Source organism: Ruditapes philippinarum, unplaced genomic scaffold, assembly GCF_026571515.1.
Source record: "Ruditapes philippinarum isolate M1 unplaced genomic scaffold, ASM2657151v2 ctg1426_1_1_1_1, whole genome shotgun sequence".
In the NCBI taxonomy this organism is placed as follows: Eukaryota; Metazoa; Mollusca; class Bivalvia; order Venerida; family Veneridae; genus Ruditapes; species Ruditapes philippinarum.
In genome coordinates this window covers 112,378-128,171 of record NW_026859550.1, presented here as the reverse complement: position 1 = coordinate 128,171, position 15,794 = coordinate 112,378, and the positions used below count along the sequence as shown (strand labels likewise).

Genomic DNA, 15,794 nt, shown 5'->3' with positions numbered 1-15,794 from the left:
TACTTCAAATTCCCACATCATATCAATATAACAAGGTTTATAAATCTAGCATCCATATTTCCAGAATTATCTCCTCCTTAAACTTTGCTTTGAATTTTTCTTATTCATTCTTTTAACTTTCTTTTACTTCAAATTTAAAATCAACATTCATTATGAACAGCATCATTACTAATTGTTCTGTTACACTCACATCATGTATGACATCTTGGATCTTTATTTCAAGATATCTCCTCTTTAGGAATTTTGCTTTTAGAAATGTTATATTTTGGTAACAGGGATGTTTAAAAAATTAACTTTAGAGTGTCCTTCAGCCTGACTGTTCATAAAAACTGTTTCCTGTGATCACTTTTAAAGAACTTTTCCAACAAATTTTCTTAAAAAAGAGAAAAATTGAAACATTATTGAATGGCCAATGGCCATTCAGAATGTTGATGGGGTTCTAACCGATAGGGGACATAACGATTGCTTGCAATACTATGATAATTGCTTGTTTTTCTTGATATTGAAAAAATATAGAGGATATTCAAGTTAATTCTATTAATACAGGATTTATTTTTATTGAGTGGTATGAAAATAAATATTTCATGAATGGTGCTAGCTATAAGTAAGATAATTTTCATACCACTACATTAAAATAAATCCTGTATTTATAAAAAACTTAAATTTTCTTTTTATTTTATTTATTTTTCTCTTACAATTTGAAAGACCTTACATTTTTTGTACTGGCCAAATTTTGAAGAAAGGAGTCCAACAAGACACCAGTAAAAATATGCCGAGAGTGAAAAATAATTTTTGAATGAAAATACGGAAAATGAAAATATGCATTTTATTTCATCAATATTTCAATTATAAGTATATAATAAAATATATTAATTGATTTTAATTTCATAGTTGTTCTGCTGTCTTCTATGACAGCTGCTCTTGTTGAATTGTGCAATCAGCTTTGCTTTTTAAGATCATTATTTTTTTGTTATTGCTGGAATTTTTCATACAATGGCTGTGGTTTTATACAAGAAACAAACCTTATTGTATTGTATATATATTTTACAATACACACTTCTTATGTACATGTCAAAAGCTCTGAAGTAATCTAGCTTTTTAACAATGTATCACAATGTCTGCATATTCATTAAGTCAATACTTGATAGAAAATAAACCGAACAAACTTGCATTCATTAAATTGTTATAATTTATTTAATAATTGAATTAATCAACTTAATATCTTATTTCAGATATGGAGGGCCAGAATTTGTTAGATTACGATTACCCACTGCTAGAGTCTCCAGCTAACCTTGTCATCAACTTGGACACACCAGCAGCATGCGGTGATGCAAGCTCAGTCACAAACGAGCCACTTCCATCATTCAACACATTCAATCAAACAGTGTCTGATATTGCTTGCTGGTACAAGTTACCTGCTCTCAGTGAAATCTCTTCTACACCAGCAATTGACACTCCTGAAACTTGCAGCGCTAAGCAGTTTTCTGAATCAGAAAGCTGTACAGGTGAAAAACAAGAGTTATCTGATCGATCATTTGACATGGACAATATTCTCGGCATTGAACGTCACTGCTACAGTCCACGCCACTCTACACCCGCAAAAGATCTCTGTAACACATTACCACATCAGACATCAGAAACTGAAAATCTACTTCAATCTAATGTGACTGTGAATTATGGACAATATCCAACATTTACCATGAACTCCCTGTTGAAAGCCACAAATCAAAATGAAGCTATGGCTCATCCAACTGTGTACAAACGACAAGAAGACAAACCCCCTTACACATACGTAGCAATGATAATAGTCGCCATCTTGAATTCTGAGGAGAAAGGACTTACACTTGCTGGCATTCGTGACAAGCTTACGGAGATGTTTCCTTTCTTTAGTGGCGAGTATACGGGGTGGAAAAGCAGCATTCGTCATGCTCTCTCAAACAGCAAGTGTTTCTACAAAATACAGAAAAGAGATAATCAAGACACCTTGACAGTGTATGTATGGAAAGTTAACACCAAGTTTGTGAAATCTTACACATTTAATCGTCAGTCAAAGGGACCTAAGTATGAAAGTTACAAATTCACTCTTCAGGAGGAACTTGGCCTCCCTCCATTTGAATACCCATCAACTGATGACAGCTTGGGAAAAGACATTAAGCTCCCGCCAAAACCTTGTTTCCATAGTGATTCTGTGTCATTAGCCGGAAGTGTGTCAGAGGACTTCCTTAATGCCAGAAATGACTCTGTTCCAACTCCTATGAGCGTGATATCTGACGTTGACAGTGCTCCCTCTAGTGTCAGTGATAACAAGCCATCTCTTAAACGTAAACGTAATGAGGATATTACATCATCTCAGCAGACGGCACCTGCAAGCAAAAGGCAGACGACATACTACAATTATCCACACTATGGATATCAGCAGTACCCACAAAGCGCCTATCATCCTACATACTATGGATCAAGTTATCACAATTCTACTCCTTTGTCTGTTGGTGACCAGTGGTCACGTGACTATAATCAGTATGTGTACCCGCAGCAGTACAGTGCTCAAACAATGAACGTTAATGCTTACTCCAACGAGATTCTGGCCATGAGAAACTTGTGGTGGTCTTATTATAATGGAATGGTTCCCAGCAACTCTCATCTCCCACAGAATACAAATGACAGTGACCGGTACCCTAGTACTCCTATCAACATGACCAAATGTGATGAAAAACAAAGTGAATGAACTAACTGTTGTGATCAAAAGGACATGTGAGCAAAGTGAGTGACCAGTCATAGATATGAAAATAGAATAAACGATTGTTCTCAACTCATCATCAAAATTAATGAGTAATTTAAAGTGTGATGCGTGGTGTTGACAGAATTATACATGTATATTGTATTTTAAATGCATAAGGTAAAATATTGTTCATTGTGACATTAGAAAGTTTTATTGTTTCAAATGCATTTTTACAGTACATGACAAGGTTTATGATATTAAGCTTTATTTTGATGAAGACAAAAATACTTCTGTTAAGTTTAAAAATAAAGACAAAACGTTTTTATTGATTAAAAAAAACTAAAGTATTTTTTGTTTTACTGAAAAATGGTGGTTTTTATTGTATTTTTAAACATAAAACTGCGCATAGGCATTAAAAAAAATATATTTTTTTTTAAAGTATAGAAAAATTTTTTTTACAATGGGAAAATGCTTTATTATCTTTTAAAATTATAACCCCTAATGTATAAAAAGAACATTACACTGTATTTAGATATTAACAAAATCTTTATTGTTTAAATTTATAAAATTATTATAATTTATCAGTTGATCTCAATACTTCTTGCCTGTCAAAGTTGCATGCCTCCAGTTGAGCAAGAATATTTTACGAAAATCTTGAGAAAAATGTTCAAAGATTTAAAGAAGTCAAAAGATTCAAGTAATACTTTACATTTTATCTGACTTTACAGTATTTATCACCATATTTCTACAGTGTACATGTAAATGGTTATTTTTTGCATTCATCTTTCTTAGGTAATTTATGTGGATTGTAAATGTTGTCTGCAATATAATCTTAATTACTTTCTTTGTTCACTTCACCATATTTTACTTCTGAATACATTTTATTTAATATTCCTGATAGCACTTTCTGTTGTAAATTTAGAAAATTAGAATTTTTTAAGGCATGCGGCTTTAATTATCAATATATTTTCATTTATTATCTGCCATAACACTTTCTTTCATCTTCTGTTCTTTTTTATTGATTCAAGATAGGCCAAGATAATTGTTACACATTCTATTTGAATAAAAAATTTTTTTTAGTTTTCCTTTTCTGACTTTAAATTAATCCAAATCATGATGTAAATAAAAGAATATTGATCAATAAATGTCTTTTACAAAATTCTATAATGAATAATTATCAGAAATTTTTTTTATCAGTTGTGCTCATCAACACGATGTAACTAAAAAACGAGATGTTTTTTTTATCAAGTCTGGTTCAGAACTACATGTATAATCTTTCACTTAGCTCAAGTTTGACTAATTTTTGTTCTTTTTAGCTTGAAATATCATTATATGTTTTAATGATGAATTTTTATTGCATGTATGTTAACTTGCCGATGTTGTTATCCTGTTCTTAAAGTTTATCGTTTTAATAATATATCAGCTTATTATAAAAACAGTTACAATAATCTTGATTATCATTAATAAAAGTTTAAAACTATTTGTGTTTCTGATATTTATGTGCACGATGCACATGTTGTACATGTGAAATAGTTCTGTTCTGTTCTGATAAACCAACAACTTTTGTGATATTGCCCCACAAATCCCTCAGAAGTATTGGATGGTCAAATCTCCATCCATTATCTCCCTTCCTTTCTTTTATTTACTGCTGTATAACGATCAGGGGAAGTAATTGCTTCTTATAGATCTACTATATATATATTGGGTTTTTAGGTTCAATCACAGGAAATTGACAATCTATAAGCAAATAAATAAAAAATAACGGCAAATATACCCCTTTATACTATAAATAAACACAATTTTTTGCTTATATTTTACAATTAGTGATAGAATGTCAGCTCCTGTGGTTCAATCCATATTTCTAAAGTCTCAAATCCACAGACCCTTACATATAAAAAGGTAGAAAATTCCATTTAGGTATAATCCTACAAATAAACAACATGAAAATTAATTAGTTTTATTAACAAGAGGGCCATTATTGCTCATCTGAATATAAAAACTTTCCATGACAAGGAACAAGTAATATTGTAAACTATAAACAAAAGCAGATGTAAAATCCAAATCTTATACTGATATCACACAGTTCATATTTGTATCTGAAATAGTGCATGTTTAAAAAAATTACTGGTTGCTATTGCTAAGGGAAAAGAACAGTTCCAAAAGATGAGTACATATTTGGAAAAATCAATGACTCTGTGATGTGGGGCCAATTCTGACTCCAACAAACTTGGTAGACACTCACTAGAAGATGTTTCATGCTAAATATCTAAGCTATATCTCTGGGTTCTTTTAAAAAAGATTCTTTAAGTTTAACTACATGTATATACTTTTTAACTCATTTTTTCATAGAAGTGCCTCTGGACACATCTATTACCTCATGCAAGCTCCTCTGGATAAAAACATGTGTGATAATTGTCTAAATAATAAGTAATAAAAATAAAGACCTTCTTTTTGAACCTTTCCCTTATTTATATAGATTTAGAAGGAGATAACGATTAGTTTCATCTACCTTTACTTTAGTGTTCTTAACCCATTGCTTCATGAGCATTTTGTGAAAAATGGCTGTTTTCATTGAAAAGTCTCCCGTTACAAGTTCAAATTGCTATAATACTATAAAAACTGCTTCAACACTAATCAAACTTGGCACAAATGTTGACTGGACCATTGTCCTTGCAACAACATGCTCAGGCTTAAATTTTCTGTTACCATGGCAACGAGGGGACATCTCAAAATTGCCAAAAATCACTATTTTGCGTTGATTTTTTCCATCAAAATTGATTTCAAAGTGCTGCAACTTCTCAATGGATTGAGATAGAGTCAAATGCTTTTCAGCGTTGGTTACACGTTACCTTATGATCATTCTGGGGTCATTTACAGCCTCTCACAAGTCCAAAATTTTCTTGGCGATGAGGGGGACTCCGCCCCCTTAAAACCCCCCCAAACAGAAGGGGGCACATCCCCCTTCTGGCAACCCCCTGATGTATCTTTTGGTTGGGGGGCCGCGCCGAAAAAAGGGTCACTTTTTTTTAACAACATTTCTCAAACAAAAACAAGTTTTTGGGGCCTAAATAAGGCATTTTTCATCATTTGAGACAACAAAAAGGGGGGGGGGGATGAAAAAGGCGTTAAAAGGCGTGTATATGAAGTAATGGGTTAACAGAAAATGATGAAAATACTTGAAATTACCCTAAATCGCGTTTTTTCATGTTTAAATATGGCCTGTCATATAAATTTGAAGAAAAAATTGTTGTTTTGTAGATTTTTTCATTAACAGAAAATGATGAAAATGCTTGAAATTACACAAAATCGAGTTTTTTCATGTTTAAATATGGCCTGTCAAATAAATTTGAAGAAGAATTGTTGTATTGTAGATTTTTTCATTAACAGAAAATGATGAAAATGCTTGAAAATTACCCTAAATCGCGTTTTTTCATGTTTAAAACATGGCCTGTCATATAAATTTGAAGAAAAATTGTTGTTTTGTAGATTTTTTGATTTTTTTCATTAACCCATTACTTCATGAGCATTTTGTGAAAAATGGCTGTTTTCATTGAAAAGTCTCCCGTTACAAGTTCAAATTGCTATAATACTATAAAAACTGCTTCAACACTAATCAAACTTGGCACAAATGTTGACTGGACCATTGCCCTTGCAACAACATGCTCAGGCTTAAATTTTCTGTTACCATGGCAACGAGGGGACATCTCAAAATTGCCAAAAATCACTATTTTGCGTTGATTTTCTCCATCAAAATTGATTTCAAAGTGCTGCAACTTCTCAATGGATTGAGATAGAGTCAAATGCTTTTCAGCGTTGGTTACACGTTACCTTATGATCAATCTGGGGTCATTTACAGCCTCTCACAAGTCCAAATTTTCTTGGCGATGAGGGGGACTCCGCCCCCCTTCAAACCCCCCCCAAACAGAAGGGGGCACATCCCCCTTCTGGCAACCCCCTGATGTATCTTTTGGTTGGGGGGCCGCGCCGAAAAAAGGGTCACTTTTTTAACAACATTTCTCAAACAAAAACAAGTGTTTGGGGCCTAAATAAGGCATTTTTTCATCATTTGAGACAACAAAAAGGGGGGGGGGTGAAAAAGGCGTTAAAAGGCGTGTATATGAAGTAATGGGTTAATTGTGTGGCTTATCAGTATTGGAATATCGTAGGAAAATCACATCTGACCTATGGGAAAATTGTGCAATAACCGAGGCGGGGCTAACTTTGACCCCTAGGCTTTTATTTGAACAAACTTGGTAGTTACTCGCTAGAAAATGTTTCATGCTAAACATCTAAATTCTAGCTCTTTTGGATTTTCTATAAGAAAATTGTTTTGTTTTTACTATATACATGTACGTAAGGAAAAATCAACACCCTTGGGGCTTTTATTTGAACAAACATGGTAGACACCCACTAGAAGATGTTTCAAGCTAAATATCTATCCTGTAACTCTTTGGTTTTTTAAAAGAAGAGTACATTATGCCTCAGAAATGCATATTATTTTTTAATCCTTAAGAAATGTCAAACACCCCTGGTGCCAATTTTGCCCAGAGTTCTGCATTGAGCAATTTTTAAAGGTGACCACTGAAGGAATATTCCTGCGAATTTTGGATGAAATTGACTTACTGGTTTATGAAGAGATGTTGTTTGAAGTTTACGGACAAATGGCGGTCACATAAGCTCATCTCATCACTTTGTGTCAGGTGAGCTAAAACTAGAACTGTGTCCAAAGGACACAATTGCCCCTACTGACAACATATATATGGTATATAGTGAAAAAATCAACAAAGGGCCATAATTCTGTTAAATTTTGTTGCAGCAAAAATTCTTCCTTTACTTCCATCTACACATTAAGGTTGTTCATCCCTGGAAGTTTAAGCAAAATCTGCCATCCGGTTTAAGAGGAGTTGCGTTCACAAAATTTCTATATGGTATATTGTGAAAAAATCAACAAAGGGCCATAATTCCGTTAAATTTGGTCACATCAAAAATTCCTTCCTTTACTACAATCTACACATTAAGGTTGTTCATCCCTGGAAGTTTAAGCAAAATCTGCCATCCGGTTTAAGAGGAGTGGCGTTCACAAGATTTCTACATAGTATATAGTGAAAAAATCAACAAAGGGCCATAATTCTGTTAAATTTGGTCGCAGCAAAAATTCCTTCCTTTACTACCATCTACACATTAAGGTTGTTCATCCCTGGAAGTTTAAGCAAAATCTGCCATCCGGTTTAAAAGGAGTTGCATTCACAAGATTTCGGGACATACGGACAGATGTAGGGATGGACAGATATACGGACGGACAGACGTACAAGTGCAACGCTATATGCTCCCCACTTTGTGGGAGCATAAAAAGAGTAGTTTTTGATAAATGAGATAGATTGAAAAAATAATGGAAATACAAAATGTATTAGGTATACAAAATAAATGTCCAATTATTATACAATGTAGTTTTCCTGAAAAGATGGTCACAATAACTGATAGTAAGCAAACAATAATGGTGTCATTAGTGCCTATTATTGCTATTTCAAAGGTGTCAGTCTCTTAAACCTTCCTGTATTTCTTAAATGGAGTTTTCCATAGTTGGAACTTTCCATGATAAATGCAGGGGATTAGCCAACAGAGCCTGGTCATATTGGACTTACTGGTGGCAAAGCTAATCACGTCCAGTCCAAAATTTATGGTCTTAATACTAAATAGGCGAATAAATTTGTACATATTATGCAGCACTCCTATCAAATGAGTAACCAAATTTAAATCAAACTCAAGAATGTATAAACATTAATTTATAAGCATTTAAACATTTAAAATGCACTATAGCATAGTTTACAATTTTTGTCACCATATTAACAATACGGTTACTAATGAAGTAAGGGCGTCATTGAATATTTAATTAATCTGGAGGCCTGCTGCATTAATAAGTATTACAAAAGCTTAAAATGCTTCTTAACAAAGTTTTCATACATTGCACTGCCTTCCGTGTAAAAATTCCAATGCTTATTAGTTAGCTGTAAGACAGCAAATTTAAAATTTTCAAAGTTCACCCATGACCTACTTATAAGATCAAACTCTTCATATGGCATTGGATGCAAAAGGTCTGAATTAAACTCCGCATATTCAATCTGCTCCTCTCGTAAGAAGATATCTAAATGTTTGTTAACACTTAACATAAACAATATATTTTGACTGTATAACACTTCTTTAACAGCTAAAGTTCTAAGCAAAGTGCATCCGAGGACAATCTTTAAAATACACCTGTTTAATTCAAGTCGCATGGATCGATCACCTAGGGCGAGCTCGTAATTTTTCAAAAAGTGGCTGAAGTCTATAAATTCCACAAGGGTAGATGAATAGTTACATACATTGTTGGTTAAAACTGGATAGTTCAACAATTCATACTTGATATCTGAGACATATCTGAGACATTTTATTGGGATTTCTTTCTTCAACATGATATCTTTTGTAGTCCATTCATGTCCCACCCTGAAAAGGCAACAAACGCGTAACTCTGGTCCTTGCTTCTTTATTTCTTGCCACTGCCAATCTTGAAGAGCTTCATTGTAAAACTCCATATGCTTTGAGATAGCCAGGATGTGTAACTTAATCAAAGATCTACTGGCTAAATGATATAGTAGGCTGTAACTTAGGAAATGCGGCTCAAGTGCTAGTTCTCGTAGATTGACCAAAGACATGAAGTTTTCAAGGTTGCAAAACTCAAACGATTGAATAATAGTTAATTCTTTAATTGTGTAAGAATGGGAGGCTTCGAAAGGGAGATCTGATTCTGAATAATTGTCAATGTCTCTTACATACAGTTGTTCCAGTTTTGAATTTCGCAGTATTATGTTGTGTATTGCTTGTATATAGCAACAATCGTGAACTTGGTCATTCTGCTGCATTAGCTGGACACTGAGATTGGTAATATTTAAACAGCAATTGGACAACGTATATAAAATCCTATTCGAATGCCTCCCTCTGAATAAAATCTTAACACGTCTGAAGCTTCTTCCAAACTGTTTTATTACACTTACATACTTTTCAACAATTGCCTTAGAGATGCTTCCAACAAGATGAGTGAAAGAAAGTTCACGTCTTAACACATCAAGACCATTTCCAAATTCATCAACATCTTTCTCAGAGAATTCAAAGCATTCCCAAACCTCTGGTCTATGGACAGCATTTTCCCACGCTTTGCAAACTCCTCCTATACAAAGTCTGTCTACAGTTGGAAGGTAGCTGAAAATATTGCCTAGAATAACTTCTGGAAGATTTGTCCACTCAGCAATAGTTTCCTTAGTCCCTTCACTCATGCTTTCTATTTAGTTCCAAACAAATTTTCTGAAAATATGAAATTAAAAATGAACACATACATTGTACATACTGTATCTTAAAAGTATAGTTAATGCAAAATGTGACTTAAAGAAAACAAAATGAGAAAAATTGTTAAAAACACAAATGACCCCAGCTCAGATTCTTGTCAGCAACATTTCTAAAAAATGTTTACCCATTCATTCAGTTATGGACAGAAAAATTGCCAATTTTTTTTTAAACACCTGACAGAGTTATGGCATTTTGTAATTAAGAAAAACATAAGTTGGCAAGTCATTGCTATGACTTGTGATGAAGTTGAAAAATATTAAAATTTATCAAATATACAAATATGCAAGACTTTACCATGAAACCAGAGACCCCAAACTCTATCCAAACTTAAAGGACCACCAAAGGTATGTTCCTTATAAATATGAGACATTGGTAAAAAAATACAAAGGCTGTATAAAACAAGAACTGTCGGAGGACAGTAACGCTCGACTATTGGAAAAGTTGTCACAAGTGTGTTTCATTGAGTATAATAATGCTTACCAATATGAATACATAAAATTGTCCTAAAAGGTTAATCACTGCTTTATTATAATGAATGCATAGAATTGTTCCAAAAAAGGTACAAACCCTTCAGTAGTTTTGGAGATACCAGCTTACAAGCAAAAATTTTACCTAGAATTTCTAAGCCGAAAAAGATCCATAATTATGCAAAAATAAAAACAAATCAGAGTTATGGGACTTATGCCAATCATGTTAGATAATCACAGAGAACAAGTGTGTGAAGTTTCAATCCATTCCCTTCAGTAGTTATGGAGATACTAGAGGTGTAACGATTCATCGATGCATGGATACATCACGATCTGCCCTGTCCTCGATGTATGCATCATAATGAATTTATAAATTCCAATATATCAGGATGCAATACATATTTCACCACCCAATGCATTGATATAGCAGAAAAGTATTGCAATACACTAATAGTTAGTGTAAAATGAAAAATACCTTTAATCCTTAAGTAAAAAGTAAAAATCCTTAGAGAATAAGTAATGTATATTGTTGAAAGATCAAAACTTTAAAATATGTTATAATAACAAGATAAAGAGTTTATTGTTTTGTTATTGTAATAGTTTTATATTACATTCGTAATAATGCTGTGAACAAATTACCAAGTTTTTTATATAGATTAAGTCTGAAAGTCAGTATTGTGATACATATTGCATCGAAACATACAAATCACAATATGCATCGCATTTTATCAAAGTATGCAATACATATCGTGAATCGCATCGTTTGGAAAAGCAAGTATCTTGATAAGTATCGTGACAGAAAAAAATGGCAATGCACAGCCCTAGGAGATAACAGCTTGCACGCAAAAACTTCGAAAAAGGGGCAAAAAAGTAAATCAGAGTTATGGGACTTGCGCCAATCATGATAGATAATCACAGAAAACAAGTGTGTGAAGTTTCAATCCATTCCCTTCAGTAGAGATACCAGCTTACACGCAAAAACTAAACCACAGGGACGCCGACAAATGGGTGACTGCATCTAAGCTCGATTATTCTGCGAATAGTTGAGTTAAAAAGTGTAAAAAAAATCTATTGTCATCACAAGTAACATTGACCTTGTGACCCCCAGCACTGGACCAACCAAGGTATTTTTTTTCCAAAAATGAAAAACATCAAGCTATACATGTAAATAAAGGTTGTATATATAAGCCAATGTGTAAAAATATATTTTTGGCACCTTTGACCTTGACCCCTAACTGAATCCAAAGGAACAGGACCATGCAAGATATCTATGAAAGATATCTGTCAATAAGTAAAGGCTATATATGGGCAAAAATTTAAAAATCAATTCTTAGCACTAGTGACCTTTATTCAACTGACCCCTAACTCAATCCAAAGAATGCAAGTCATCATCCTTTCAAATATGAAAAATATCTATCAAAAAGGCTATTTTAGCAAATGTGTAGAAATCTATTGGACTTAGACTTATTTGTGGTACATTGTACTCGATTTATTCTATACGTACCATGAAAATACTTTGACACGTTGAAAAATTCGACAGATAAAATTTTGACTCGTATATAGGTTTTTATAAGGAATATATAGGTGGAAAAATAGGGACTTCCATTTTACTTCGACACATTGGGAAAAACAACTAACCAAAGTTTGACTAATAGAAGTTGTACTGTATTAATTATAACTTAGAGCAACTTATGTCTGTTGAGGTAAAAATGCAACTTTCCAGCTCAGAAGGGTGAAGACCTCAGATCATTATTTCAGGCAAGCAAGTAAGACCACAGACCTTGTATTAACTAAGCCTACTGGATAGCTTCTTTCCATGTAATCGGAATGGCCTAGGCTATTACCTTTAATAACCTCAGAGTTAATACAGATTGAAAGTAGTTCTACCACATGGTTTCAGATGTAAACAGAAACAGAGAGTGTAATCTTCGAAAAAAGTAAAACTAATGTATATTATATTTGACATCCAAAGGAAAATATAGTTTGTTTGGGTACAATTTATTGAAAATATGTCTGACAACCATTTTTAATTTAAACAAGGCAGTCTAAAGGACAGCTGAATCCCAGTCCGCAGCAGACATGAATGTGTACTTCTTGACCTTAAACAGACCATGAACTTGATGTTGTGCCATGTATATTGTATACATATAGTCTCATGATAGTAATTATTTTTGCCAAGTTATTTTAAATCTTCCATAATGGGGAACATTTAACCTTGACATTAAAAGTAGCAACCTGGATGTTGGGTTCTGCATATTATGTCATAATGGTGATCATTTCTGTCAAGTTATTTCAAATTTCTTTAAGCCTTTTATAAGTTATGGAGCGGACACGAAACATAGACTTTTTAGCATTCAACCTTAAAGTGTGACCTTATCTTGGGGGGTAGCAACCCAATTATTGCACTCTGCAAATCGTCTCATAATGGTGATTACTTGTGCCAAGTTATTTCAAAAAATTGTTCAGTGGTTTTAAAGTTATGAAGTGGGCATGAAATGAAGACTTTTTGACTTTTTACTCAGACTGGCCTTGATGGTAGCAACACAATAATTGTGCTCTGCACATCGTCTCATAATGGTGATCACTTGTACCAAGTCATTTCAAAATATTTGCAGCGATTTAAAAGTTATGGAGCGCACACAACATGTACACTTTTAAACACTTGACTTTAAAGTTTGACCTTGGGGATAGCAACCCAATTATTGCGCTCTGCACATCGTCTCATAATTGTGATCACTTGTGCCAAGTGCCATGTTGAAAAATCACAGTGAAAATGTATGTTAAGTTTCATTCCATTCCCTTCAGTAGTTCGGGAGATACTAGCTTAAAAGGAAAAAGTTAACCATGAGTATAAAAGGGGGCATAAATTTGGAAAGTAGCAAATCAGAGCTGTCCGATGACAGCATGCTCGACAATTAGAACAGTTATCAAAATAATGGCATTGGACTAATGGAAAGGACAGGGATTGAATATAGGTCTACCTTTTGACAGACCAGCACTCTACCTGTGTGCTAGCCCGGCTCGCTTAGTGGAAATGCATTTTATATTTATCAGAATATTATTATGAACATGACTTTTGAAAAGAAGTTTGAAGTACGGCAAGTGAAAATTGAAATATTTATTCAAAAAGATGCAGTTACATGTATATATGAAACAACTGATACTTTTTATTAGTATTTATGAATATACAAAATGGAAGATGTCCTCATAAGCTTAAGTTACCAATAAGAATCTGAATATCATAAAAGCAAATAAACATTTAAACAACGCAAAAACACTTTTGAACAAAGTACACTTTCGGTCAAATTACAATGTGAAAAGGTGTCTTAATAAAGATGTGAACAATTATGATAGCAAAAATACTTCTGAACACAAGAGTACACTTTTATTATTAAAAAGGCCTCTACCTGTGAACAAAAATGTGTATAAAGATTAAATTATCAGAAACCTTTATTTTTGTTTATAAAAATATATGCAACAAATTCCTTTTTAAATCAAGGAACAAGTCAGCAGTTTTGTAAAGGGCATGTTGGAGTTTTACTGGACAGTCATGTAACATACAACTATGACCCTTCATGCATATGTGAAGTTTCAAATCAAAATCTCTGATAGTTAATGAAATATGTAAAACTTACATGTTAACATTAACCAAGAGACTAAGTAAAAAAGGGGGAGATAAATCAGCCTAAATACATGATACAAATATGAGTGCTGTTCAGTGATCATTATTTATGACCACAAATATACATAAGAAGTTTCAAGTTTGTATCTTTAATAGTTTCACAGATATGCAAAACTTGCATGTAAAACTTAACCAAGAAAAGGATATTTCAGTCAAAATACAGTCAAAATACATGGCAGAGTGGATCTTGAGATGTGACCTTCAAATATGACATGTACATGTACATGTGTAAAGATTCAAGTAATTATCTTTGATAGTTCTTTAGACCTTTAACCTTTAACCAAAATTTCTTTCAAAGGGGTATATTGCTGCAAATATTGCAGGCAGAGTTATGCAACTTTGCAAACTGATGTACATTGTTACTAAAAAGTATTGTAAATTTCATTTGAATATCTCAAGCAATAAATGAGATATTTGACCAAAAAATTAAATCAAAATTTCTAAGTTAAAAAAAGGGGCATAATTCTGTAAATATTGTAGGCAGAGTTATCCAACTTGTCAATCTGATGTTAATTGTTACTATAATAAAAACAACACCTTTGTATATTGTTTACCTGAGTTTTTATTACTTCAGTCTAAGACTATATGTTGGCAATTTGATCATATTTGAGTACAACAAGTTATTCTAACATTTTATACATTGTGTCCCTTTGTGTCCAAAAAGGTTCATACCGTGACAATTCACTTCTCTATGATAAAACAAAGAATGCTATGTTGAATTGATCTACTATATAAACAGGGTTTTCACTACCACTCCATATTTCTGAAGTCTCAAAAATAGTAAAATTAAAATTCTGATATATTTTTTTTTCAAATCCACAGATACGGTATACATATTTATATCCCTTAGATATAAAATAAGAACTGTCAGAGGACAGCGACGCTCAACTATTCGAAAAAGTTGTCACAAGGGTGTTTCATTGAGTATAATAATGCTTACCTATATGAATACATAAAATTGTCCGAAAAGGTACACAGGCTGGTTATAATTAAAAATATTAAGATGTTTTATCAAGTAAATCACTGCTTGATTATTATGAATGCATAAAATTGTCCAAAAATAAGGCAAAAAAGAAAACCCTTCAGTAGTTATGGAGATATCAGCTAACAGGCAAAACCTGAACCAAGAATTTCTAAGTCAAACTTGAACTCCGCGAGTCGGATGTGTCGCCTTGTGAACAATATAGTTTAGGAGAAATGCCCACACAAAAATGAAATTTGAAAATCAACAAAGGGCAATAACTCAAAAAATAAGAAATGCAGAGCAGCAGTTTCTGTGCACTGCACTTCTTATCAATAAGATCTATCATCCTATTAAGTTTCAAGTCTAAAGCTTTTATAATTTATGAGAAATGGCCTGGACAAAAATAAAGTATGAAAATTAACAAAGGGCAATAACTCAAAAAATAAGAAATGCAGAGTACCAGTTCTTGGGCACTGCACTTCTTCTTAATGAGATCTATCATCCTATAAAGTTTCATGTCCATAGCTTTTATACTTTAGGAGAAATGGCCCGGACAAAAATAAAGTATGAAAATTAACAAAGGGC

At 33.1% G+C, this 15,794-nt stretch overlaps 2 protein-coding genes across 2 annotated transcripts; one reads left to right on the top strand and one right to left on the bottom strand.

The window, feature by feature from the left end:
* Positions 1–1,236: 1,236 nt before the first annotated feature.
* LOC132756941 (forkhead box protein F-like) lies at positions 1,237–2,925 on the top strand. The gene has a single exon (XM_060748084.1). The coding sequence runs from the start codon at positions 1,541–1,543 to the stop codon at positions 2,723–2,725; it is 1,185 nt and encodes a 394-aa protein (XP_060604067.1). The 5' UTR covers positions 1,237–1,540; the 3' UTR covers positions 2,726–2,925.
* A 3,930-nt stretch (positions 2,926–6,855) lies between these two features.
* LOC132756940 (F-box/LRR-repeat protein 21-like) lies at positions 6,856–10,079 on the bottom strand. The gene has a single exon (XM_060748083.1). The coding sequence runs from the start codon at positions 10,024–10,026 to the stop codon at positions 8,641–8,643; it is 1,386 nt and encodes a 461-aa protein (XP_060604066.1). The 5' UTR covers positions 10,027–10,079; the 3' UTR covers positions 6,856–8,640.
* Between the last annotated feature and the right edge of the window lie 5,715 nt (positions 10,080–15,794).

Coding starts and splice junctions, on each gene's coding strand:
- LOC132756940 (XM_060748083.1), bottom strand. CDS start 10,026: ATGAGTGAAGGGACTAAGGAAACTATTGCTGAGTGGACAAATCTTCCA.
- LOC132756941 (XM_060748084.1), top strand. CDS start 1,541: ATGGACAATATTCTCGGCATTGAACGTCACTGCTACAGTCCACGCCAC.